The 26590-nt window shown below is 43.7% G+C and overlaps 2 protein-coding genes across 3 annotated transcripts in view; one reads left to right on the top strand and one right to left on the bottom strand.

The window, feature by feature from the left end:
- Ermard (ER membrane associated RNA degradation) overlaps positions 1 to 17689 on the bottom strand; it is a 21132-nt gene extending 3443 nt beyond the window's left edge. The window contains exons 1-17 of one of the 2 annotated variants that reach the window (XM_026787436.1): positions 17663 to 17689; positions 16870 to 17038; positions 16160 to 16299; positions 14979 to 15080; positions 14299 to 14388; positions 13334 to 13431; positions 12655 to 12791; positions 11967 to 12081; positions 11045 to 11147; positions 10104 to 10133; positions 9235 to 9303; positions 8109 to 8282; positions 4891 to 4974; positions 2955 to 3031; positions 2409 to 2534; positions 1748 to 1966; positions 644 to 757 (exon numbers count right to left, since the gene is read on the bottom strand). In XM_026787436.1, coding sequence (XP_026643237.1) covers positions 644 to 757; positions 1748 to 1966; positions 2409 to 2534; positions 2955 to 3031; positions 4891 to 4974; positions 8109 to 8282; positions 9235 to 9303; positions 10104 to 10133; positions 11045 to 11147; positions 11967 to 12081; positions 12655 to 12791; positions 13334 to 13431; positions 14299 to 14388; positions 14979 to 15080; positions 16160 to 16299; positions 16870 to 17038; positions 17663 to 17668 — 1853 coding nt within the window. In that variant the 5' untranslated portion in view covers positions 17669 to 17689. Of the gene's footprint in view, positions 1 to 643; positions 758 to 1747; positions 1967 to 2408; positions 2535 to 2954; positions 3032 to 4168; positions 4397 to 4890; positions 4975 to 8108; positions 8283 to 9234; positions 9304 to 10103; positions 10134 to 11044; positions 11148 to 11966; positions 12082 to 12654; positions 12792 to 13333; positions 13432 to 14298; positions 14389 to 14978; positions 15081 to 16159; positions 16300 to 16869; positions 17039 to 17662 lie in introns of those variants that run through there. The other variant, XM_026787437.1, reaches the window with a different exon arrangement.
- Positions 17690 to 17799: 110 nt separating this feature from the next.
- Tcte3 (t-complex-associated-testis-expressed 3) overlaps positions 17800 to 26590 on the top strand; it is a 16133-nt gene continuing 7342 nt past the window's right edge. Inside the window, exon 1 of the mRNA XM_005363340.2 lies at positions 17800 to 17948. Within this exon, the coding sequence (XP_005363397.1) occupies positions 17841 to 17948 (108 nt within the window). The 5' untranslated portion in view covers positions 17800 to 17840. The remainder of the gene's footprint in view (positions 17949 to 26590) is intronic.

Below are 26590 nucleotides of genomic sequence, written 5' to 3' on the forward strand. Positions count from 1 at the left end.
CACACCCAAACACCCCCCACATCACTGTAATCCATAATACATAAGGATTCCTACCCCTTGCCAAGTACAGCATAAAGCCAGCTAAGGTATGAAAAATTTATGGACATGGATGGAGGCTATGTCACACAGTTACAGACAACTGACCACAGGATACCATCTGAACTAAGGAGTCTGGTGAGCTCTGGGACCTCTGCATGTGGAGTGGGCTACATAAAGGTTTTCTCCAGTTTCAGATCCCTAGACCTGGATGCTGCAGAAAGGTAGACTCCTTAAGTCGACACCATTAGCTATGCACAACTGAAGTGACTGTGAGTCACCTGGATGTGCGGGGTCTGCCTTAGGTCACATTTCAGGGTCCTCCTCCAAGACCATCCCTACAGTCTTAACTCAGCTTGCACGTGGGCACCAAACTGTGGACTGGCGAGTTCTGAGAGGATTCCCAGGTAAACTGGGTTCAGTTGTGTGAAATGTACCTTTAAGGAAGCAGTTTCAAATGCCCATAAACTTAGCATCACATTGTATGGAGACGACTAGCAGGAGAAACTGTGGGGTTAAAAACATCACCAAGGAACAGCCAAGAGGAGTCAACACTTCTCAAAGTCGCCCAAGAACTGTCTCCTTCCTTCTGAGCAGGTCACCTTACCTGAGATAGTGCTGACGCTCCGGAGTGCTTTTGCCAAGGACAGCATGAACACTGACCAACTCCAGTGCAAGGAGCAGCAAAACCAGGTAAAGCCCAGCAGACAGAAGTCTAACACTAGAAAGGAGGAAGTGGAGTAAGGATGCTGACAGTCTTCTCTCTCCATTTTCATAAGGAAACAACACTTCACCTAATCAACAGCTTTTTTAATTAAAAAATTTATATATTTTGATCATGGTTTCCCCCTTTTTCCAACTCGTCCCAGATCCTCCCCATCTTCCAACACACCCAACTTTGTAAGTGTGCCCTCTCTTTCAACACACACACAATACATACACAAAACAAAATAAAAATCGAAACAAACAACAACCACAACAAAAACAGACAAAATGAGAAGGGGAAAAAGGCAGCGACAAAACAAAAAGCATGTAGTTTTTTTTTTGCCAACACCTTTAAAAAGTATTCCTAAATCCAAATATCTGGGAAGGTCTGCCCTGCTGTGCCCTGCCCTGCCCTTCACATCCAGGTCACAAAATGCTTCCACTCCCTGGCACCAGCAACTTCTCTGAGTCTGGCTCAGTCTCAGCTGCCTCCAAGAACACTTACAGGTCAGCCTCAGGGACTGCGCTGGGTCCCATGCTCTGTGTCCACTCGCACCAAGAGGAGAAAGTGTGTTCTAACTTCACCAGATTCCAAGAAATTCCTATGAAACCCCGGCCTTATTTTGCCCATGAGACCAGCAGAGATAATTAAAACCAGTGCACTCCATTGTAGCACTTCTGTATAAACTACCTGAGTGCATACTGAGAAACTTCTGGAAGGTCAGTGCCTTCCAGAATAAGCAAGTGTTCTACTAGGCCTACGAAACACCCCACCATTTAACCCAAAGTTCTAGATATGTGTCCAGAACAGCTATTTCTCAAGGAAATGTGAAGACCTATAGTGCTGGCCAATCCAGAGAACATGCTCTCGGGCTTAAGTCCACACAGTCGCTTGGGTGGTGGGATCCTCTCCCACAGGTAAAATTTAAAATTTCTATAAAACATATACACCATAATTATTCTCTGGCAGCTTGAGTAGAGGGTGCTGAGGAGGGGAAGGGCCTACCTGTTAAGCATGCGCAGATAGTTCTGACGCTGCCTTGAGCGCAGCCTGCGCTCCACCCACTGCCTGTGTCTCAGCTGCAAAGAGGCAATGACCTGGGCAGACACGCGCTGGCATTGGGAGCTGATGCCTCGGAGCACAACCACAACTTCTAGGACAAGCCTGGGGCAGAAGAGGGTAGGAATGCGCGTGCTGCAGAGCTCCTGGAGCAGCTGGGGCCACCTGCAGGGAGAGCGCAGCAATCAGGGGACACAACACCAGGGGGCGCCACTGACATCTCACCTGCAGGGAGAGTGCAGCAATCAGGGGACACACAACACCAGGGGGTGCCACTGCCATCTCAAGTGTAGGGATAGCGTAACAATCAGGGGACACAACACCAGGGGATGCTACTGCCATCTCTTTCCCTGAACCTGTGTTGGTCTGGGTCTGTTGGTACAAGTGGGACCTCAGCAAGAGACAGGTAGGTAAAATGCAGCTGCAGTGAACAGATGACCTCACTACACACGGTGACTTCACTAGACACGTGCCACTTGCACAGAGATCACCTAACCTCACTTGACGACCTCTTCTGGGACACAATACCAAACTGCTAAAGTTCAGAGTGGAAACAGTAAGTCTCATCTGCTACCATAAACTACCAGTATGGTTCCTCAGTACTCACCTCTCGGGGGGAAGACCACCCGAGCCACCTACAGCACAGGTACTCCCAGGCACATGGCGGCAGAGCTCACACAGAATCTTGCTAATTAAAGAGTTGCAGGCATGTGCTTCAGAATTATCTTCTAATCTGAAGAACACATGATATTTAAAGGTATATGCCAATGATTAAAACTCCCCCATTATTGATAATATAAAATGATGTTTACTGCACAGTGGAGGTGATCTACACAAAATGAAAACAGGCATCATGAGAAGATAACATGAGTGACATGAGGACTGAGAGCAGGCACTGTGCAGAGAGGTGAGCTGTGGCTGCCCCGATTAGTTCCGGTGCTAGTGTCTGCAGTCTCCTCCTCCTCCTCCTCCTCCTCCTCCTCCTCCAAACCCTTACTGAAGAGCCCCTTATCTTCCCGACAGACACCTCCAGTCTGTGCTCAACGACCAAAAACTGGCCCAGCAGTTCCTTCCCAAAGTGTAAGAAGGAAGAAGAGCGTTGGTGCTGACTGCACCTGCCAGCCACGGCACACCCAGTCCAGACGACACGCACCTGGCTGCTTCCTGTCGAGGCTCTTCTGGCAAAGGTAGTACATCCCACATCCTGAGGCTTTCCTCACAGCTCAGGACCTGGGTAGAAATATTTGACTGTTCTGTCTAAGGTTTTACAATATCCTAGAAAGTGGGTTTTCAACTGTCATGGATATTGAACCACTTCCTAGAAAATATTTGCAAAATTGTTGCAGATTGCATATTTGAAAAGCATATGGTGAGCTCAAGTGTTTCACATGCTCATTTGATGGACTGTTACAAATACTGCTGGTCCTTGCTGTTGGGGTGATGATGAGCATGTTCACAAATATGACACTGTCGATTGAGAGGGACCTGCCCCTCCTATGAACTGTGACTAGCTCTGGCAATCTGTGAGTGGGAGCAAGCGCAGAGGAGGGAGGCCTGTCAACACTGTCACCACGTGTCAGCACCCAGGTGAAGACACACACAGATCCTCCAGCACGTCCTGCCCCAGGACCATAGGAGCAAATGAAGTGGCAGCTGTGTGGACAACACTGAATGTGAGCGATTTTCTGTAGCAGCAATAACCAGAACAATGAACTTATACAGCACAGGACACGGATAGCAGATGAGGGTCCAAAATAGCCAGGGTGCTACCTGGGGCCATAGCAGAGGACAGCAAAGGGCACAGCCTGGGGACTCAGCAATCAGGTCACCTAATAGTCTACCATCTGGAAGCTCCCCTTCCTTCCAGAACTTTCCCTCCTGTCCTCTATAATGGTACCTTGGAAAGAATCGTGAGGGACATCCTCCACGCTCTTGTCTGGCCACAGAACAGAGACTAGTGTGCTGGCATCCCCTCTCACCCACGCTGCTTAGGTATTTCCTCCTGACTCAAACGCCCCACCTGAAGGAACCTTCTGAAGACTCGGGAGGCTATGAAACTTACAAGATTCAAAAGCCCGCCCTCATGGTTATAAAAGCACACGACAACAGCTGGGAAGAGAACACCCGTGGCTTCTCTGACCACAAGCTGTATAGAGAACCCTAAAGGGTAGCCTTGCGAGTTGTCACTGTTGCTGGGATGGACGTCACTAGGTGCAGCTGCCTAAGGCATCGAGGTTCCTGTTAGGAACTCCCAAAGCTCGCTGGTTGACTGTGGCAGACCTGGGTGGAATGGTTCTCTGATCTGTGGTTGAGGCTCTATCTGTAGAGAACCGATGTTTGCTCACATCTCCCCAGGGAAAGTCTCACCATGGATGTGTTTGTCAGAAGACAGCACTGGTCAGTCTTGGCCTCCGACACTGCCTCTCTAGGTCTCCCCTACGCTCACAAACCAGTGCACACAGCCCTGTGAGGGTGCAAGAGCCATTCTGAGTGTGACTGACATTCATGGCCGTTCTTGTCCTGTCTCCCATCGTCTGAGGGCTGGGAGATGCTCAGTGGTTAACAGCAAGTACTACTCCTGCAGAGGACCTGAGTTCAAGTCCCACACCTGCTGTGTGGCTTACACCTGTAACTCCAGTTCCAGTGGATCAGAGACCTCTGGCCTCCAAGGGCACCTGTGCTTATAGATTTATGCAGATATACTGCAGCCCCCTACATAAATTTTTTTAAAAAAAAGAGTATAAAGCATTTGAAATAATTCCCCAAACTACCTGATGGAAATGCTTGAAAGTTTGTTTTTTAAAATTATAAGTTAACAGAAAGTTGTCTCATGTGGTAGAAGAAAAAAATGACATTCCTCACTTAATAAAACTTGCTTCTCTCTGGGCAGTGAGCAGTAACAAGAGGCTGCATGCTAAATACTCCACCTGTCATCCTTGAGACTAAAACCACTTTTAACTCTGAGACATAGAACTTGAGCTGTAAGCTCAGAAGACTGAGCAGACAAAGCCCTGGGACCCTTCTGATGTCTCTGAAGGAAGAGCAGTGTCCCGCGTGGTTCCGACTCCCAAACACTGCATGTGGCATACCTGTTTTTGAAGCTGGAAGGCTGGGTGGCAGCGGGATCTGTAGCCTTCAGCTAGACTAACCAGCAACTGTATTCCTGCTTCCTCCTAGTTTGGAAACATTGCTTTTAGTCATTGTATATAATGATGTCATTATGGTGTCTTCTTCTGAATCACAGTCACTTAAGGATCCCAATCTTTCACGATTGTGAAATAACCCCACTCATCTAAAGCATGGTAAAACTCTTCACTGAAGTAGGATGGACCTGGAAGTCCCCAGCTGACTGAAATGGAGCTAACTGGCCACTATAATTTACAAAGATTACATGGCAAACAACAAATACACAAGGAGAAAAGGATCCCAGGACAAAAGGGAAGTTTTCAAGGACTGAAAATCAATACAATTAGAAGAGAATTACATGACCATAAACAGTTACTTGCTAAACATATAAATATTAAAAAACAAGGATAAAATACTATAATATATTCCATCAGCTGTTACAAATGTCTAACTGCAAACCCGGGCCAGCCACTGCACACTACAAAAGGATAAAGTCAGGGGCCCGAAAGCTGGCAGAAATCAGGGCACAAACTGCCATTTTCTCAACAGTACAGAGCAAATGCCTGAAATGACCACAAGATCAAAGAGCTGGGGACATGCTCAACTTCTCATTTGCTGATAACCGCTGGCCAGAGCCACAGCCATGCCATGGGCAGCATCCTTGTGGCTGTGGTCCCGCTGGGCAGAGACTTGTGAAGGCTGGGGATGAGGGCTGGAATAAGTACTGGGGGACAAAGTATGCCTTCAGGCAGAATAGAGCGCTCCTTCTGCCCTAGGATATGAAATCACAGACAGCCTCTCCATAGAGGAACATAATAGCTGAGAGAGGATCTGGCGCCGTGTTGAGGAAAGGAAAGAAGAAAGGCTGTCAGGGCAAGCACCCCTCCAGGAAGTGAAGGGGATTCGGGCAAGTGGTGGTAATGGATAACATTGAGACAGAAAACTGAGCACAGAGTGTGAAGAGGAGGGAGGCCTGGAGGTCTGTGAGCCTCAGAAGCCACCTTTGGAGATGTGCTACTTACATGGGAGGGTGGGGTCCACACTCATCAAAGGCCCGAAGTCAGGACATACTTAGTACTGATAACGTTTTTCTCTGACACAGGGTCTTATACATCCCAGGCTGGTCTGAAACTCCATGGAGCTGAGGAGGACCTTTGAGTCCTCTGCCTTCACCTTCCGAGCCAGGGCTGGGATTACAGGTGTGGACCACCACAGCTGGCTTATGCAGTGCTAGAGAGCCAACCCAGGTCTCCACATATGCTAGGCAAGCACTCTACCAGCTGAGCAGTGTTCAGTTTCCCTATGTGGTTCCACTAAATTATTCTTTTTAGTTTGTTTTCCCTGTCTGTGTTTACTTTAAGGACATAGCTCACACGGAATATAAACAGTGAGAACAGACGAGACAGTTCTGAGGAGACAGAAACGGATTGTCCTTAGTGTCAAGACATGACACACTAAACTGTGTCAAGAAGACTCAGCAGAGGGCAGAGCTTCCAGCAAGGGAGTCCAGGGCTGGAGCCTGATGCACAGTGAATAAAGATATCAATTCTCCACATGGCATTCAGAGAAGTTGCTAGCAATTTCAACAAGAAAACAGTGAAAACTAGGTTCTTTACTTCATTCCCAAGAGGAACTAAATTCTACCTGGAGCAAAAGATTTAAAAAACCACTAGGAAAAGGCCAGGTGGTGGTGGTGTACACCTTTAATCCCAGCACTCGGGAGGCAGAGGCAGGCATATCTCTGTGAGTTCAAGGCCAGCCTGATCTACAAGAGCTAGTTCTAGGACAGGCTCCAAAGCCAAAGAGAAACCCTGTCTAGAAAAAAATAAAACCAAACTAAAACAAACAAACAAAAAAAAACAAAATCAAAAATAAAAACCTAGGAAAATAATGATCATGTTTATAAATTTTGGAATGCAAAGAAGCTTTCAAGAATGACATCAAAGGCAGAAGCCAAAGGAAAAGGAACCGGAGCTAAAAAACCGTAACAGGTGGTACCTCTCTAAGAACAGGAGCAAGGTTAATAAGGCGGTGGGAAAAGCAAGGTGAGATAAGACAATGTAGGAACAGCAGCATCTGTGAGGAGAAAAACCAGGCCTTGCTGTTGTTAGCCACAGGTTTTGCTTTTGCAAACTTACTAACATACAAACACAGGCCTCCCTAACATACGAACACAGGCCTCCCTAACATACGAACACAGGCCTTCCTAACATATGAACACAGGCCTTCCTAACATATGAACACAGGCCTTCCTAACATATGAACACAGGCCTTCCTAACATATGAACACAGGCCTTCCTAACATACGAACACAGTCCACTGTTACAGGGAGTTTCATCAGGCAAAGGTACAGCTCACATATCAACGGAGATGGTTTAGATAAACGATGGTCTATGGCAGACTCACAGGCGCTAACAAAGAGAACAGACACAGCAGAGACCCAAACTACACTAGTGAAAAACACTGTTTAAAGAACAAAGCTTTCTTCCTGTGAGCCCATCTGAAGACACCACAGAAAGACAGAGAAGCAAGGACATCAACTTTTAACAGTTTCCATTTCTGGCAAAGGGGCTTCCTGATGGCTTGGACTTTATTATTCATTTATGTTGAGACAGGGCTTCCCTGTGTAGCTTTGGAGCCTGTCCTGGAACGCATTCTGTTGTCTGTTGACCTGGCTGGCCTCGAACTCACGGAGTTTCACCTGTCTCTGCCCCACAAATGCTTGGATCAAAGGCATGTGCCACCACCACCCAGTTTGCTTGGACTGTTAAGCAATTTAAAAAATAATTGTCATATATATATATATATATCCTGAAAACAAAAACTATTCACTTTAACAAAATAATTCGTTTTAGAAATGCAAATACCCTGTTCCACCAATTTGACATATACTTGTAGGGGTTTCCTACATTTGGTTAATCGTGTTTATAACCTGTTCTTTGGTTTTTAACACTAACAAAGAGCAAAGGCAAAGATGTATTTAAGAGAGGACAAATTATTTCAGATTCACGACTCTGATTTTCATACATATATGTTGTTAATTTATAGTTATTCTGATGAAATAAGACTGTAATTTAAATTAAAATGAAAATTGATGAATAGATAATCATATTTAAAAAATAAGACATGTTCTTCCATTGCTAGAGGTGGTAGATCCAGCCACCCTCCCCCGCTGTGGTACCTTCAGCTCTGACAACATGTCTTCCTCAGTGAACCTGAGCAGAAGCACCAGGGAGAACGTGAGCAGCTGGCTTGCTGCTTCTCTCGGAAATTCACGTAAGTTGATCTCCCCATGGCTTAGACGGTCCCGGATACGAGGACCCTCCTGATAGTTCAGGAAATCCCACAAGAATTCCTTTTAGAAAATTAACAGAGAGGCATTCTGTTAGTGTTGTGAGCAAAGGGAAGAGCAGAAGGCAGGGTTCCAAGCAGTCCCTGGCTTGTTTACAAACTAATGGGAAATATGAGTCTCAAAGAGGGCATTCACCCCGTCCTGCAGCTGGAACTGGGGTGGGGAGCGCATGCTCTGCAAAGCCTGCCTGCAGGAGCGAGGACCAACCACGGAGGCTGCGGCCTGGAAGGAGCTGCAACCTAGGCACTCCTATCTTTGCTATTCTGACCTTCCTATCTGGAGGGGAAATAAACACCCGAAAAAAGTCTTAAGTCGCTGCTCTTGCTGGAATGAGCAGAACCAAGCAGGCGTCCGTTGGTCCAGTCCTTTCTCCTGCACTTACCCGTGAACCACTCCTGCATCTTACATCAACAAAGCTGCTTGCCCCTCTTAACAGTAGCTCCCCAAAACCTCTCTCTGCCAGACTACAGAGAGAAGGTCAGAAAACCACTGATGTGGGCAGACTGCCAACAGAGGACGAGTCCCGGGGACTCAAGACAGATACACATATCATCGTGCTGTCTGAGGGCAGGAAGGGATGCCAGAATCACATAAGGAATGGGAAGCAGAATCCAGACCGTCTCTCAGTGTGACAGATAAACAAAAAGTAGCTACTATAGTCTAGAGCAGTCACTATAACATCCTCATAAAATATTAAATGCTGATTGAAAAGGGGGTCAAAACATTAATTCTGTTTCATCCAACACTTAAGAGACACCAGGTCATCAGGCATTCAAAGGGCATGGCAGTAACCAGAATAAACAAGCCCAGTGCTTTTATGCAGGCACCCCTGACGGGTGTCTGTCACACCACAGCAGCAGGCTGGCCGCCGAGCACACCGCAAACACATTCACGCTGCTCGAGATACCAGCTTATAAACAGAAAGACCTAGGACTGGAGATGCCCGGTACTTTACCATGGCAGGCTCTCCCAGGAAATGAGGAAGCCGGCTGATGCTACCATCATTCAAGTGCTTTGCCAGAATCTAAAACACCAAAATAGATTAATCAATAAGCTGTTAAACTGACACATGCACAAGCATACAACAACCCCGATTCATGCACCTGTACATACACGGACACTGATCTGTACACAGTCAGTCACAATATTTGATTTCTAACGTTGTTGCACTGGCTAAGGGCAGCTGTTGTCAACAGTGGTTACAGCCAACGGTGTCAATCTGTTTGCATTTTCCCACTTTGTGTTTGTACAACCTCAGAAACGAGATTAATAATACCGGGCCTCAAACTTAACCTGAAAGCTTTATTTATTTGAAACAGGTTTCATGTATTACAAGTTGCCTTCAGATCCTGCCTCTATGTCACCAGGGATGGGATTCAGGTGTGTGCCACCGTGCTGGGTATACTCAGTGCTGCAGAATCAACCCACGCTTCATGAACACCATTCAAGCACTCAATCCACTGAAATATGGTCCTGGAACTGTATTCAAATCTAGCACAAGCTTCTTCTTCTTGCTTATCAACATTTTCCTGTAAGTATGCTACTTAATCTTTGTGGATTTTAATTCATAGTATTAAATTATTTTAAATTTACTTATTTTATGTGCGTAAGCATTTGCCTGCATGTATGCATGTGCACCATGTACAGCCTATGCATGGCTGTGAGCCACCATATAAGTTCTTGGAATCCAACCCAGGTCCTCTGCAACAACAGCAAGTGCTCCTAATCACTGAACCATCTCTCTAGCCCCAATCATTGTGTTTTAATTTGTATTTAAAAGAGGATGACTATTTTCCAAGGTGTTTTGCAAATTTGACTACTTACTTCATCAAATGTGGTATATAGAATTGTTGACTGTAGAAAGGGGAAGAGATAAAAGAGAAATAATTAAAACAGTAATACCATTCAAAGAAAACAATTCTGCCCCTCAGAAGGCGCTGCTTTCAGAACATGAAGTTTAAAGGACACTATCTTTTTTTATATTTTTTTATTTTTATTACTATTATTACTACAAATTTTTACCTCCTCCCCTCCTCCCATCATTCCCCCTCCCCCTCCCTCTCCAGTCCAAAGAGCAGTCAGGGTTCCCTGCCCTGTGGGAAGTCCATAATCAAAATTAAAATACTTGTGTGTTTTAACAGCAAATAAGATGTGATTTTGTGTGTGTGTGTGTGTACTGTAAGGGATTGAACCCAGGGTTTTGTACATATTAGGTGTGTGTGTGTGTGTGTGTGTGTGTGTGTGTACTGTAAGGGATTGAACCCAGGGTTTTGTACATATTAGGCGGATGTGGGATTCCCCTCTGTATGCTGTGAATGTTTATTCCCATTAGTTAATAAAAAAGCCGTTTTCGGCCAATGGCTTAATAGAGCAAAACCAGACAGAAAATCTGAACAGAGATGTAGCAGAGAGTAGGCTTAGCCAGGGAGACACTATGTAGCTACTGAAGGAGACAAATGCTCCCAGAACCTTACTGGTAAACCACGAGTCTCGTGGCAATACATAAAATAATAGGAATGAGTTAATTTAAGATGTAATATTTAGCTAGGAATACGCTAGAGTCATTGGCCAAACAGTGTTTCAATTAATATAGTTTCTGTGTGATTATTTTGGGTCTGGGCGGCTGGGAACAAGCAGCCTCTGTCTACATTAGGCAAGTGCTTAGCCAACTTAGCTACGTCTCTAGCCTTTAAAACTTCCAAATAGCCACAGAAGATTATCAATATAGTCCCCACAGTCACAGTGAGTAGCAGAAACACGTGTACCTCGGCCGTGAGGAGTCTAGAAGGGCATTTGTTAACTGCAGCAAAAACTCTCCTGAGTCCAGCTTCTAGCTGTGACAGCAACAGCATGGTGCAGTCGGCAAACCTGTGGAATCCGAGGAAATCAGCAAATGCTGCAGCAACTGCAAGGCAGCCTAGACGGCCAACGTGGCGCTGAAGTGGAGCGCGGCAGCCTAGATGGCCATTTTTGGTGTTTTAATCCTTAATGAAATGTTTTTAGTAGTTTCAGTACAACAAAATGTCATCAAAGATCTGTATATGCTGCCTGTCACCTCTGAGGACAGCCAGAACAACAAAGCTCCAGAGGGAAGCTGAAGTGCAAAGTGAATCCAAGAACAAGGTTACTGCAGACCAGCAAGGGCCAACTGATTAGTTCTCTGGTCTCTGCTTCCCTGAAAACGTGCTATTCCTGGCTGTCACCCAGGGTTGGCCTTGGAGGAAACCCAATGGGCAAGCACATCTGTAATGCTAGGTTCAAGTTTTTCTTACAGCAAGGACTCAGAAAATAAACTAAGAAGTTTATTCTTAAAAAATAAAGTTATATGGCCAGCAAGTGGTGGTGCACTGTTTAATCTTAGCACTTGGGAAGCAGAGGCAGGCGGATGTCAATGAGTTAGAGGCCAGCCTAGACTACAAAGTGAGTTCCAGGACAGCTAGGACTGTTACAGAGAAACCCTGTCCAGAAAAACCAAAAAAGTCCTATCAATTGTACCCAAGAGGATGACAGAGAATACTTGAAACAGTTACAGCCTGTCTAAGTTACCAAAGAAAAACACTCTGTACTGAGCCTGATCTGTGTCAGTCTCTCCTCTACTCAGTCAGGACAGCGGGTGACTTTCAGACAGCGAAGGGCACAGAGCAGACCTGGCATCTAAGCACCAACACCACCACACCACCTTGTTACCTGTGCGCCTTGAACTTGGCCACTGCCAGTTCCCAATATGGTAACATGGCTTTTAATACGAAGGCGGAGTTCATCGTGATATTCTCTACTGCTGAGAGCACCTCATAGGTAACACCTGTGGAAGAGCAAGCATCTTTATAAATACAGTCCCAGCAGCCAACCAAAAGAAGCCAGGAGCACATGTGGACGGATGGACTGACCTGGGGCAGAGCACTCCTAAAGAGCACCTGACCTACGGCCACAGTGGGGTGGCCTCAGGAAGCCTGCCAAGAGGAAATGGGCAAATGAACTGTAGGGACTTGGGCAGCACCAGAGAGTGCCCTCAGGGTACCCTCGTTCATCACACTGATGAGGAGGAGGGGGAGGATGCGTTCCCAGGGGATACAGGCAGCCCTTTTTAGGCTGGCCCGGCTGATGAAATGGCCACGAGCACAGGTGCAGACGGGGCGAGGATTGGAAAACAACACGAATGGCCCCAAGTTGTTCTGAACGGTGGCACATCTGAGGAAGAGGTCAACTCTATCTGTGACGCAGGGTCCCCAACAGCACCCAGGACAGCTAGAAGTGGGGAAGCTTAAAAGGTTTTCAAGTCACTCACAAAGCCAACTTGGCAATGGTAGTAAGTACTTCACCAGGAATCTAAGTCTCCATGAAGACGTAAGGGGGCAGTGTGAAACACAGAACTTGCCAGGAAAAACAATCACGTCCTCTAGGTTTGTAAGAGTGACAAAAGGTCGATGTGCCAATGTGACTTTAGTTTGGTGAAGGTAGCTCTTCAGCAACTGGCCCAGTCCTGCTGTCAACAACAGCATAGCTGAACAGTACCTAGGGACGAGCAGAAACCAGAAAATGAACTTAGTCTACACACAAAGCACTTTTCTTAAGAAAAAAATGCTAAAATTATGCAGGAAGGAGGACTGAGATGGGTCAGCAGGTGAAGGACCGCAGGCTAAGGGCTGGACCACACCTGGAAGGGAAGACCCACTCCCCACAGTTGTCCTTTGACTTCCACACAGATGCTGTGCTGTATATGTGCATGGACCAATGAAAATCAAACATAAAAGAATTAACTCCAGAACTCTCCACAGATGGAGCTGAGTAATAGCAAGGAAGGCCACTGAGATCTCAGGACACTGGGCTCCTGCCTATCCACTGAGAGCTCAGGACACTGGGCTCCTGTTTACCCACTGAGATCTCAGGACAGACGCTGGGCTTCTGCCTATCCAGACTTCTGGGTGTATTCTTCCGGGGTGCGAGGCACCGACATTCTCCCACCCTTCACAGTTAACCCTCTCCTCTTAGGAGATCCGAGATAACGCACATTCTGAAGCAGACTGAGGAGGAAAGTCACTCAGCCAACAACTTACTTTGGAGGGATGTCTTGAGGGGCAGCAAAGCCGTGCCAGAGGATGTTCCTCAGGTTGAGTCCACAGGGAGACCCGATGAAGACTTTCAGTACGTCCATCTAACCCATTAAGAGAGCAGATTACTGACGAGCAGAGTAAATAAACTCACCCTACAGTGTTTGTGGCTCCCTTAGAACTAAGAGAGCCAACAGCTTCTGCCAGTATAACATAGTAACAATGAAACTAACACCAAAATTTGATGCAGTTTCATTGGAATGTGCCAGGATGTAAAGGTCAGAGGACAACTTGTGGGAACCCCATTTCAGGCTCTCGACCAGAAAACCGTTTTCAGGCTGGCAAGGGAGATGATCCAGTGAGTATTGGGAGTGTTCACTGGAGATGGTGTCTGGGTGTCTCAGCCCCAGATAGTGAGTCTGGTGGAATTCCGGTCCAACTAAGACAGCCGTTCTTTCTAGTCTTCTCCCTCACTGAGCTGCCCATATGTCACCATTTAGTCTGAAGTCTCTTGATTACAGTCCCTCTAGAATATTCTGAGAAGTGTAACAGTGTCTGTAATTTCTTACCAAGTTCTATTTTTCTTTTTTGCCACTTTAAGTCTGGATAACTGCAAAATGTATAAATTCTTACCTGCTAAAACACAGGTATTTTAGGACGAAAATGCCATACTATCATTCCAAAGTGCTAACCACAGGCTGCAGCGACTTAGTACAAGCACTGTGAATACTTCACTGAATACAGTGATATGCTCTAAGTGTCCCTCCGGCTGGATCTATGTGGTTATCCCAACACCATGGCCTCTGGGGAGAGAGATCCTGGAATAGTGCAGGCAGGACAGTTCCCAGGGGAAGGAAGAAGAACTTAAATCCATGAGACGGTTAGCTCTCCCAGAGGACTGTCGTTTCAGAGGATCAAAAGCATAGCTCGTGCCAGCTCCTCTCTGCTTTATGTGTTGTGCACACACTTACCACAGAGTGCCCAAAGACTTGTGCAAGCTCTGCAGATGCAAGGAGGTCTCTCAGAAGGAATGGGCACTCCTTTCCAATCAGTAAAAACACCTAAAGTTCAAACAGAAATCATATAATAACTGCATTACAATGAGGCAGTATTTTAAAACAGAGCATCATTTATGATGTATAGCACAAATGAGCAAAGAAAAGTGCTACACAGATTTCCTTCCGTGTGTGTGTGTGTGTATGTGTGTGTGTGTGTGTGTGTGTGTGTGTGTGTGTGTATATGTGTGCATGCGTGCTGGCTGCACACACCAGAGGCCAGAGGAGAACATCGGGTGTCACTCTCCATCTTATTCTCTGGACAGAGGGTCTTTTAATGAAACTAGAGCTAGAACAGAGGCCAGAAAGCCCCGGTGATGCTCTGTCCATGCTCTCCCCGCCCCCAGTGTAGAATCAACCATACACAGCTTTTTATTTTTTAAACATGGGTGCTGTAATCTAAATCCAGGAACGCGTGCTTACACAAAGTACTTGGATCTATTGAAACTTCTCCCCGCTCACAGGTACTAGGATTTCTTAATTATATGAAAAGAAAACCATTGTATTTTACAGGAAAAAATAATAAAAATCAAGAAATCTGAAGGTTTTGTGTTCATCCAGGCAATCTAGCAAATAACGAGGACCCCCACACTCACATCACCTAAGGCTCGCTCCAGACAGGAGGTCAGTTTCATCACACCGAGGGAGATAGCAGCAGAGTGCAGGCCTTCCAAGGCATCAAATATTTCAAGAAACAGCTATTCAGAGTAAAACACATTAGAGCTCAGACTGAAGGAAAATCATTCTCAAAACAAAAATTATTTTTTGAGTTACTACTATTACTGAATTCAAGCCTCAATATTTCAACTGCTACATTTAAATGTTTGGTATAAGCACATAGTTTCTACTGAAATATTATAGTAAAAGTATTTAATACATAGAGAGTTCTTTGAAAGTTCTTTCTTTAAATGTTTAAGCATAAGTCTGGCATAATAGTGAAACCAAATATTTTGACCTACTCCTTATTTCCTGTAACAATTTAGTTTAGTTCCTCTAAGGCAGCTCACCTGAACAGACTGTTTTAGAATCAGATATTACAGGTACTGCTTTATTATGCTCCTGTGTCAAATGAAACATAGGAAAAGAAAAAAGCAAACCACACAATGCTTGCATTAGGACCCCAATGACTATATATTTTACAATTCACTATGAAGAAACCAAGCACCTACTCTCTGAGCTAACCTTGTGATTGTCTCCCTGGGAGTTCTGTCCTGATGCTAAAGTGGACTTTATTTTCTACTGTTATGGTGGTGTGAATGGGAATGGCCCCCAGAGATTCATGTGTTTGGATTCCTGGCCCACAGGGAGCGGCACTATTGTTGGAGTAGGTGTGGCCTTGTTGGAGGAAGCTCAATCCAGGTCACTTTCTGTTGCCTGTGGATGAAGATGTAGCACTCATAGCTCCCGCGCCAGCACCATGTCTGCCTCCGTGCTGCCCTGCTTCCCACCATGATGACAATGAACTAACCTAGGAGACTGTAAGCCAGCCCCAGTTAAATGCTTTCCTGTATAGGAGTTGTCGTGGTCATGGTGTCTCTTCATAGCAATATAAGTCTAAGACAAATGCCTCCCTAGTTGAGCCCAAAAGTTGTTCAAAGTGTGTTCCTCAACTCAGGCTTCAGATTCTATAAATAAACTACTTAGATTTCTCTTGCAGCTCCCAGGACCTCTTCAACGTTGGAAGGCCAAAATGGAAAAAGACACCCTTAACTTGGCAAGTAATGAGGATTTCCAAGTTCCAAAGTCTTTTATTTCTAGAGCTGTGCAAATGTCAAACCTCTGGATGGGCTGTCCACTGGAACCATGGTGAATACTTCATTTCAAACTGTGCCCTGGTCAGAGACAAGGTATGTAGATGGATGGCCTCACAGACAGGACCCAGCAGTCGCACGCTTTCCCTGTAATCCAGACTCTGCCCTATAGGAGGAGAAATATGTTTTAGTTCCACAGCTGTATGCCACAGGATGAAAAAAAAAAAGGTTAAATCAAAGAAAAGCTTTAATTACAGAATGTTCCAAAATCAAGCAGCTTATAACTGGAGATATGGTAAATGTCCTTGCAGCTCAGTAAAAATGAATTACAGAAGGCTTTACTACCAGTGAGGAACGTGTAGCTATAGTTTTAGCCACTCACAATCAACTAAAAAATATCAAATGCCAGAAATAATCCATAGTGTCAACTAGGTGCTGTTCTGAGAAACACGAAGGAAGCGCACCCCATTCTGTCTTGTCCTTTATCCAGGTATCCATGCTATATATTCACCTAGTGACTAGCAAATCCAGGCTCTGAGATGGATTCCAGCATCCCTGGCTGCCTCCTGCTCACACACAATTTTCTCAGCTAAGCATGTCTTGACTTTTCTATATTTTCCAGTTTTCTTTTTCTCCTCTGACAACTACATTATTACACCCTCCAAGAAAAAGAACCAAGGAGGGTTTTACAGGTCAAAACATTTTAAGTGGAACTGTACTAACTGACAATACAAACCTGATTCTGCATAGTGCACGCGGTCTGTAATTGCTTTCCAGAGTACTTCACCATTTTGAGTGACAATGTTATCAATGTCACATTTTTCTCTGAGTTCAAAGCCAAGGTTACAAATCAAGTCATGCACTAAAGGAGAAAGGCATGTGGTAATGGGATCTCCTGTTAAAATCTGAAATATAAAACATATATAAAACACTCACTATTACGTCCAAGTCAAAAGAAAATCCTATCCTACGTACAGACAGAACTAAGGTAGGAAAGCTGTTAATATGCTGTCTGGATACCGTAATAGCTGCATGTGTCTAACCGTGCTTAGACACGATGCGTATTTTATGGGTCTGCTTTAAAGTGCATGTTGAAAGCCTTGAATCGTTTCTTTAATCAACCTTGCTGAGGCCGGAGTTCAGAGGTTCGGCGATTTTTTTGAACAATGCATTGCCATTCCCTGACACTCCTTTATGCCGCAGTGATCAAAATCAGCGGTTCTTCACAGAGAGTGGGGGAACAGAACATTTCCGTCCTTGATATGGAACACAATTTCAGGCCGAGAAGCACCGACGAGGTGCGTGGAATGACGGATCCCGACTTTTCTGTTTCCACCACGCTTCCTCCCGCTCATCAAACACGGTGTTGTGTACATTGGCTTTCCCTGCAGCTTATCATCCCGCTTCGGGACTGCCACTAGGGCGACACCGACTAGCAATGTCCAACCCCACCCCGCAGGGATCCCAGGAGAGTGACCGGGTCTGGACAGGGAAGCGCGGGAACCCCCTGTAGGCGGCAGTCACCCTACCTCCATCGCTTCCGGCTTGGACGTGGCGCTCTCTGATGACGCACGTCTTCCCGCCGCTACTTCCGGGACGCCACTGCGGGCGCGGCGCTGGCGCGAGATTCGGTCTCTGGCGTCGCGGCCGGGGCGTTGGGCGACTGCAGAGGCGGGAGGCACAACCCCTGGGCGAAAACCGATCAAGATGGACCGGCGAGCCCGAATGACGAAGCCGACCGCCAGCCAAGCGCCGCATCACTCCCCGGTGGCGCCTAAGAGGGAAAGGAGGCCTAGCATGTTCGAGAAGGAGGCAGTGAGTGCAGAGCGCAGGCCCGAGGCAGCTTCCCGACCCCTAGACAAAGCTGCTCTGTCCCAGTCGTCGTCCCGAGCCGCGGGAAGGATGGCTGCCCTTCACCTTCTGTCCGTTTTCTTGACCCTTGCGAGTTTAGGTCGAACCACGTGGTTTAGACGTCGAAGGCCGAGGGATTTTCGTTGTTAAATCCAAAAAAGCCATACGTTAACTAACTAAAGTTTTTACAAGATCGTTCCCAGTTCTTTTCAGACTTACCTGGCCAATGTCCAAAGTTATCCAATAGTTGTAAACATTGCGCCTTCCAAACGCAATTTTAGTATATACATAGCTTACCAACACCAAGTGAGTTTATACCATACATATGCACCTTAAACACACACACAGAGAGAGAGAGAGAGAGAGAGAGAGAGAGAGAGAGAGAGAGAGAGAACGAGGAAAAAAATAATGGCGTGCAGATCAACACAGAGAGAGAGAGCACACTAGGAAAAAACAATGGCGTGCAGTCTTGTTTGTTATTTGAAGAATATTTAAGAGCAAAGTTAGAAAATAATCTAGCTATTTCTCTGATAGCAGTAGAAAAGGTCATCCCTTAAAGTCTAGTCCTCTGAAGGTAAAAACTTTGCGTAGGCCAGTAATTAAAAAGAAATTAGAACAGGACCCCACTTGTTTGCTCACCAACACTGAACGTTAATTTCAAGTGGCCAGTGGTTTCTGTGTTTCTGAGAACATGAAAAGTCAGGACACACTTGAATCAGCATGTCCCATATTCATTTGTAGAAAATGATTCCTTTTTTTTTTTTTATGCACAGGTATGTGTACCTGGTGTGCCTGGGTGTATGTGCAGTGGCAGCAGTGGTTGTGAGCCACCAAGTGGTCGCTGGGGACCGCTGTGTTTTCTGCAGGCGCTCTCCAGCCCATGTGTCTGTTTCTGTTTTTCTAGGGAGTACTTTCAGAAAAGTAGCTCATCTGCAGCTTGGTAGGCTTTAGTGGTGTAGGTGACAACTTAAACTTTGTAGCAAGATGAAACAAAATTAGATTTATTTAATGACCTAAGAAAAGGCCTAGGTGTATTATAATGACAGATGCAAACTGGAATGTCCTTGTGTCTTTCTGAGTCTAGTTATTATGGTTTTCCGTCTTGTCTGTGAATTACTACCATCTTTCCAACAAAATGCATTTTTGCTTAGCAGAAATTAGGTCTTTACAACAGAGATTACTTAGGCCAGATTACTAAAAATTGGCAGCTTTGTCAATCCCACTCAAACATGTGTATTTGAAACCATAATAAATACCACTTTTGCTAAATAATTAAATATCTCATTGGAATAATGACACCAGTAAGCTCAGTTTGTTCTAGGTCTGTAAGTAGCCACCATGTAGATATACGACAGATAGTAGCTTATATTGATAACAAATTTGGCGGCATTTAAAAAGATGATAAGGATTTCATCTCAGCTGAAAGAATAAAGTACTTTTAATAAGGGTATGCAAAATCAAGTGACGAATATTATACATAAAGAAGAAATGTCAGAAATGCAGTTCTCAAAGTAGTCTGCTCACTAAGGGTTAATTTGGAGCTTCATGTGTCCTATTCCCAGAAGAATCATGCAACCTTGAAAACACGGCTACTCATACAGTGCATTAATAGTGTATCCCTTGAGTGTGTTGTAGTAGAAAAGAAGGTAGCAGTTGCTTCTTAAGAGAAAGGTTAAATTAGCCTTCCGTAAACAAACATCATGTCAGATCAGGTGCACTGAATGAGCTCGCAGATTTAATCTCACAGAAAGAAGACCAGTACGCTTAGAAGCATGAGGGAATAATTTTGAAAAGGTGTTCAAGGTCAGTGAAGTGTCTTAGTAGTCTTGTTATTTGAGTCCCTAAAGGATAAAGGAAGGTTAACAAATAATGTTTGAAATTCTAGATGAAAAGAGGCAAATATGAAAACTAAACCCATAAACCAAAGAATCTCAGTGAATTCCAGGCACAAGAAATTTTGCCGAGACATACTTGAAACCAGTGGTATAAATATTTCTATGAAAGAGAAAATAGGCTTCTCAGAAACCATCTGAATCAGAAAACACTGGAGCATCATCTTCACTGAAAGAAAATCATACCTAGAATACCATATGCGGCTAAAATATATCTCAAAAACAGAATTCCAAAGTGTGATATAAGGAAGTTGAAGTCCCTACATTTAAATAAAAGTAAAAAATTGCAAACCTTAAATCAGTTTTTAAATACATTAGAAAAGTGATTATAGCACACATTACTACCACAAAGGTTAGTGATAGTTGGTAGAGAGACTCAGCATACCAAAGCTCAGGCTTCTAGTGGTAGGGTATGAAAACCTGAAATGTAATGGGTAAACTACTATAGTCCTCTTCTAAGTGCGCGCGTGCGTGCGTGCGTGCGTGTGTGTGTGTGTGTTTGTGTGTGTGTAGCAAGCTTTCTTGTTGGACTAACTTTGGACTGCCAGCCCACAAATAATGACCTGGAGACTTACTATTAATTATGAAAGCTTGACTTTAGCTTAGGCCTTTCCCCAATTAGCTCTTATAAGTTAATTAACTCTTTTTTCACCCCCAAGGCAGGGTTTCTCTGTGTAATAATAGCTCTAGCTGTCCTGGAACTAGCTCTGTAGACCAGGCTGGCCTCAAACTCACAGAAATCCTCCTGCCTCTACCTTCCAAGTGCTGCGATTAGAGGCATGTGCCACCACCACCTAGCAATTAACCTATATTTTTTTCAAATCTGTGTTCTACAATGTAGCTCAGTTACCTCTTAGTGCAGCACATCTGACTAGCCTACATGTCTGCTGAGGAAATTGTGTGCCTAGATTCCTCCTCCCCGCTTCTCTCTGTCTCTGTCTCTGTCTGTCTGTCTGTCTGTCTGTCTGTCTGTCTGTCTGTCTCTGCACAGAAGTCCCGCTTATACCTCCTGCTTAACTATTGGTCATTCAGCTTTTTTTTTTAGAGATTTATTCATTTATTATGTACACAACATTCTGCCTCGATGTATGCCTGCACACCAGAGGAGGGCGCCAGATCTCAGTACAGATGGTTGTGAGCCACCATGTGGTTGCTGGGAATTGAACTCAGGACCTCTGGAAGAGCAGTCAGTGCTCTTAACCTCTGAGCCATCTCTCCAGCCCAGTCATTCAGCTTTTTATCATACCAGTCACAGCAATACATCTTGGAACAGTGTACAAACTTCCCACAACAGTTTCTCCTTTTTGTCTAAATAAAAGGAAAGGTTTTAGCTCTAGTACAGTAAAATTATATATAGTAAGAACCATTATCAAGGAAGAATTGCATTCACAATGTCTAGTTCATTTGTACTTAGCAAATTTGGAGAAATTACCATATTATCTCCCTTATCTTAGTGGGTCCAAGTTTTATACCTTTCTGTCATAACTTGTATGACCGTCCTTAAATTATCTTTTTAGGCTTAAAAACATTTTCTTGGATAAACAACTTAAGCTTTTATGTCTCCCAACCTTATGCACCTTACATCTCTTATGTAAGTTTCTTCTCTGAATTTTTAACAAGGAAAACTGTAACTATAACCATCTAGTCGTCAATCCCATCAAAGACCCAAGAATGGTATATTTCCTGAGTAAACAGGAAGTGCAGAGAAGACAGCTTCCAAAACTATAGAAAGGACAGAGATAGCTGGATGCCTGGACAGTCACCCAGGATTTCTCTGCAGTGTTGGACGTTCATCTTTGACCTACAGGCCTAGATTATCTGACAAAATTTTCTGTGAAGCAGGAATTTTGAAGGATGGTCCTACTTTGCCCTGGCAAAGTTAACAGTCACTTTCTTTTGGGTCCCACTTGTCCGGTTTGGACAGCATATTATCAGCAATTGAGGTAAGGGCTGTTTCTTGCCCAGTGGCTACCTTTGCCACAGTAAAAGCAAACTCCATATGGAGGTTCTTTGATGCCCATCATCCTTTTTTTTTTTTTTTAAGTAAATTGGTGCTGCCAGGAGCAGATGTGTCATGAAAAGTCTTAGGTTATTAAAACATCTTAAATGCTATGTTCTGTAGGTCTCTGAAGTGTTTGAAGACCATCTGCCTATCTAAAATATCTGTTTGACCTTGAAAATATACCTAACATGACTACAAGTTGATTAATACCTGTTTGACCTTGAAAATATACCTAACATGACTACAAGTTGATTATAATAAATGAATAGCCACCAGCCTGTATTTCTTAATTATAAATTATATTTTAAAATGAACTGCATAGGTATAATACTTTAAGAGTAGAATGATGTGGGATTTCCCAATGTATGCTGTGAATATGTTTTATTGTTATTGGTTAATAAAGAAGCTGTTTTCAGCCAATGGCTTAACAGACTAAAGCCAGGCAGGAAATCCAAACAGATGTAGAGAGAGAGTGGGGAAGTCAGGGAGACACCATGTAGCCACGGCAGGAGACATGCTGGACAGAACCTTACCGGTAGGCCACAGCCACATGGCAATACACATATTAGTAGAATGGGTTAATTTAAGATGTAAGAGATAGCTAGAAATATGCTTAGCTATTGGCCAAACAATATTATAATTAATAAAGCTTCTGTGTGATTATTTCAGGTCTGGGCAGCTGGGAAATGAACAAGCGGTCTCCACCAGTAACATATACAGTATATATACTCCATCAGTAACATATATACAGTTTCCACCAGAAACATATATAGTATAACAAAAATAACCTTAAATTTACAGCAATATACAAAAATACCTTAAACAAGAGCAGAACCCATATATAGAGTATGTTCTAACAAAAATTACCTTAAATTTGTATCAAAATACAAAAATCCATACCAATGTAAAATATTTGAGTTTAATAGTTGCTTTTCAGTCTAAAAGTGGACTCAGTAATCTACCCTTTATCCTGTCATTTCTATAGCTCCCCTTTTCAGAACAAGATCCACGAATCTTCTTTGTTCTTCTTTGTCCCTGACTATAACTAATACCACCATAAATAATGATAAACATCCATAATCCATTGAACAACCAAAAATCATCCACCCCACCTCTTGGAAATGTAGGCATCTGTTCTCTAGACTGCTTCCTGTTGTCTGGGGGTAACAGCATCTCTAGGAGATCCTGAGAAAATTGGAACAATGGTCAAGTCCTGGGAGAAGTAACTGTATTATTTTTTGTTTGGTCTCTGGGTGATAGGAAAGTGTAGATCTTATCTGAAGTTTTAGCTGGACCATCTCAGCTATCATCTTTGAAATTATTCTGGGTGCAGAATTTTGAGGAAATTGCAACAGAGGCATTCTGAGGGGCTAGATCACCTGGGCTACTTGTACTTGCTAGTGTCTACTCTCTCTTTTTTCTGAAAACATACAAACTTAAAGGTGACATATATTTGTCTGTATTAACACAAGTATAGAATGTGCAGTGTGATTTTTGTTCTTTGTTTGAGCAGGTTAAAGGTATCTGTTTACTTTATAAGTCTATTTGGATTTCATAACCAAACCTCTGTCCATTGCATAAGTAATAATAAGTCATGAGGACTCTGTAGCCAACAAGACTTGTCCTGTCTCCTCCAGTCTCAGAGCTGCTCCCATGCAGAGGGGTCAGCACATGTCACCATCTAGGTCACCTGTCTTGTAGTTTTTCTTAGTTTATGTCTGTGGCCAAGATTTTCAGGAGGTCTCCCCTGATCATATCTGGTCTTTATTAATTTTGAAGAAATCCATAGCTTTTTGTTTCCTGTAGAAACAAAAATAAAACCTCTCCCCCAATGCAACATATTTTCTTACTTCCACTTTTCAGTTAAGACTTTTCTTTTCTTTCTTTTTTTTTTTTTTTTCAAGACAAGGTTTCTCTGTAGCTTTGGAGCCTGTCCTGGAACTAGCTTTTGTAGACCAGGTTGGCCTCGAACTCACAGAGATCGGCCTGCCTCTGCCTCCTGAGTGCTGGATTAAAGGCATGCGTTACCACCGCCCAAAGACATTCTTGTTTTTTTTTTATTTTTTTTATTTTTTATTTTTTTTATTTTTATTTTTTTTGGTTTTTTGAGACAGGGTTTCTTTGTGGCTTTGGAGCCTGTCCTGGAACTCGCTCTGTAGACCAGGCTGGTCTCGAACTCACAGAGATCCGCCTGCCTCTGCCTCCCAAGTGCTGGCCAAAGACATTCTTAAAATATATTGTTTGGTTTCATTTAGCAGTTTCTATAATTCAATGCCTTAGCAGCTATTGTTTTTGTTCATTAGCATTTTAAAAATTTAAAGTCAGCAAAGCACCATACAGGATCCAGACACTCTGTGTATTTCCTGTCTTTATGAGGCTTTTTCCTTTTAGATTACTCTCTCTTTAAAGACTTTATTATTTTAAACTATTTATTTTTCTATGGCCGTCGATACCCATTTTCTTTTCTTTCTTCATCTAAGCACATTTTTAAGCATACTATATCTATTTAGAGGTTTTCTCAGTCTGGACCTGACTTTTTTGTATGTCTGCAGTGTTCTCTGCCCACATCAGCCAAACCCAAAACTGCTAAGCAGCTTCTAGACCCTCAGTGCTGTGTCTTTGCTTAGCACTGATCTGGCGGCTAGCTCAGCCCCTTTCGGGCCAGTGAGAATGGAGCCTCATACCTGCGGGCCCTGACCTGGAGCTGTCTTATCTATCTGCCCAGCTCTGGTAGGCACTCTACCTCGTCTCTCTCCACTGAGTATCACACTGCCCTCTGCTCCTAAACCCATTCAAGTGCTCAGTAGCAGGGCCTCTTAAAAGAGCCGCGCCTCTGTACAAATAACCCACAGTGTGTAAAGCCACATTAGGAGGCCTTTTGCAGAAGGTCTGACAATTTGAGTTGGTCTGACTATCAAGGAAAACAATTACAAGGTGTACTGAGTAGTAAACACCCCAAAGAGAGCAAGCAAGAACCATAAACTACAGGAATCAAAGTATCATAGAAATGTCCAGACTGAAAAAGAAGAGAATGTTTGAAAACTTTGAGGCAGTTATAGAAATTGTAAATAATTCATAATGGAAATCACAGATAGAGGATGGAATATAAGATACTATAAGATGTATGAATTAGGGGCTATACCACAGTGCCAGGAAAGTCAGAGAACACAGCAGGAAAACAAGCCAAAATTTAATCTGTATGTAGAGATATAGTCTCAATCTACAGAAATTAAAGACGAAGAAAAATCCAAAAATGCCAGAAGACAAAACAGACTACCTATAAGAGAAAGTTACATTTCATATTCACAGAAATACTTAGGGTATTTATTTATTTTATATGCACTGGTGTTTTTCCTGCATGCTTACCTGTGTGAGGGTGTCTGATCCCCTGGAACTGGAGTTACAGACAGTTGTGAGTGCTGAGAATTGAACCCAGGTCTTCTGGAAGAGCAGCCAGTGCTCTTAGCCACTGAGCCATGTCTCCAGCCCTAAGATTTTAGGATTTTATACCCTGTAAAGAAAACTACTCTGGGGCTGGAGAGATGGCTCAGCAGTTAATAGCATTGCCTGCTCTTCCAAAGGTCCTGAGTTCAATTCTCAGCAACCACATGGTGGCTCACAACCATCTGTAATGAGGTCTGGCCCTCTTCTGGGCTGCAGATGTACATGTAGACAGAATATTGTTTACATAATAAATAAATATAAGAAAACTCTCAAATAAGGAAAAAATGTTTTAGACAAAATAACAAAAGAAATTTGTCTCCAATAAATCTGCCATACACAAAATGTTAAGTTTTTTAATTAAGAACCTTTAATGCTCTTCTTTCTACTCTAACAGATAACAGGAAAGAAACAGTTATGTTTGCTTATGAATACATGTTAAGTGTGTATCTGTTACAGGTGAGATGAGGGCAGCATGACAGAAAGAATGGGAGGAAAGACTTAAGAGTTATTTTGTTATATTAATTTATACTGTCCATGAGTGTTACAGTGTTAGTTGAAAGTGGGTTTGAATTACCTGCAACACATATTTCCAAACTCTGGTGTTAAGAGAGGAAGTAGAGGAGGTGGAGGAAGAGGAATTAACATGCTGAGAAATTAGAGGAGAGGAATCACATTAAATACTCTGTTTAAGTCACAATCGAAAAGAATGAAAGACAAGAACACAAAGAACAAGGGCATCAAATAGAAAAGAGTAACAAATATCATAACTATTAATCCAGTCGTTCCATAATCATGTTATCATTGGTTTGAATACAGCTATTTAAAACAACGGTTGTCAGAGTTAATTAAACTAGAACTCAACTGTGTTTATAATGTCACTTAAAATATACTTAAAAGTAGATGGGTGGAGAAAGACATACTAATATTAAAATTAAGTAGAAGTTAGCCGGGCAGTGATGGTGCACACCTTTAATCCCAGTACTCAGGAAGCAGAGGCAGACGAATCTCTGTGAGTTCGAAGCCAGCCTGGTTTACAGGATGAATTCCAGGACAGCCAAAGATATATAGAGAAACCCTGTCTCAAACAAACAAACAATCAAACAAAAAAGCCTACATTTAGCTGAGCGGTAGTGGTGCATGCCTTTAATCCTAGCACTTGGGAGGCAGAGGCTGGCAGATCTCTGTGAGTTTGAGGTCAGCCTGGTCTACAAGAGCTAGTCCCAGAACAGGTAGGGCTGTTACATAGAGAAACCCTATCTTAAAAAAAA

The sequence above is a fragment of the Microtus ochrogaster genome, linkage group LG9 (assembly GCF_000317375.1).
Source record: "Microtus ochrogaster isolate Prairie Vole_2 linkage group LG9, MicOch1.0, whole genome shotgun sequence".
In the NCBI taxonomy this organism is placed as follows: domain Eukaryota; kingdom Metazoa; phylum Chordata; class Mammalia; order Rodentia; family Cricetidae; genus Microtus; species Microtus ochrogaster.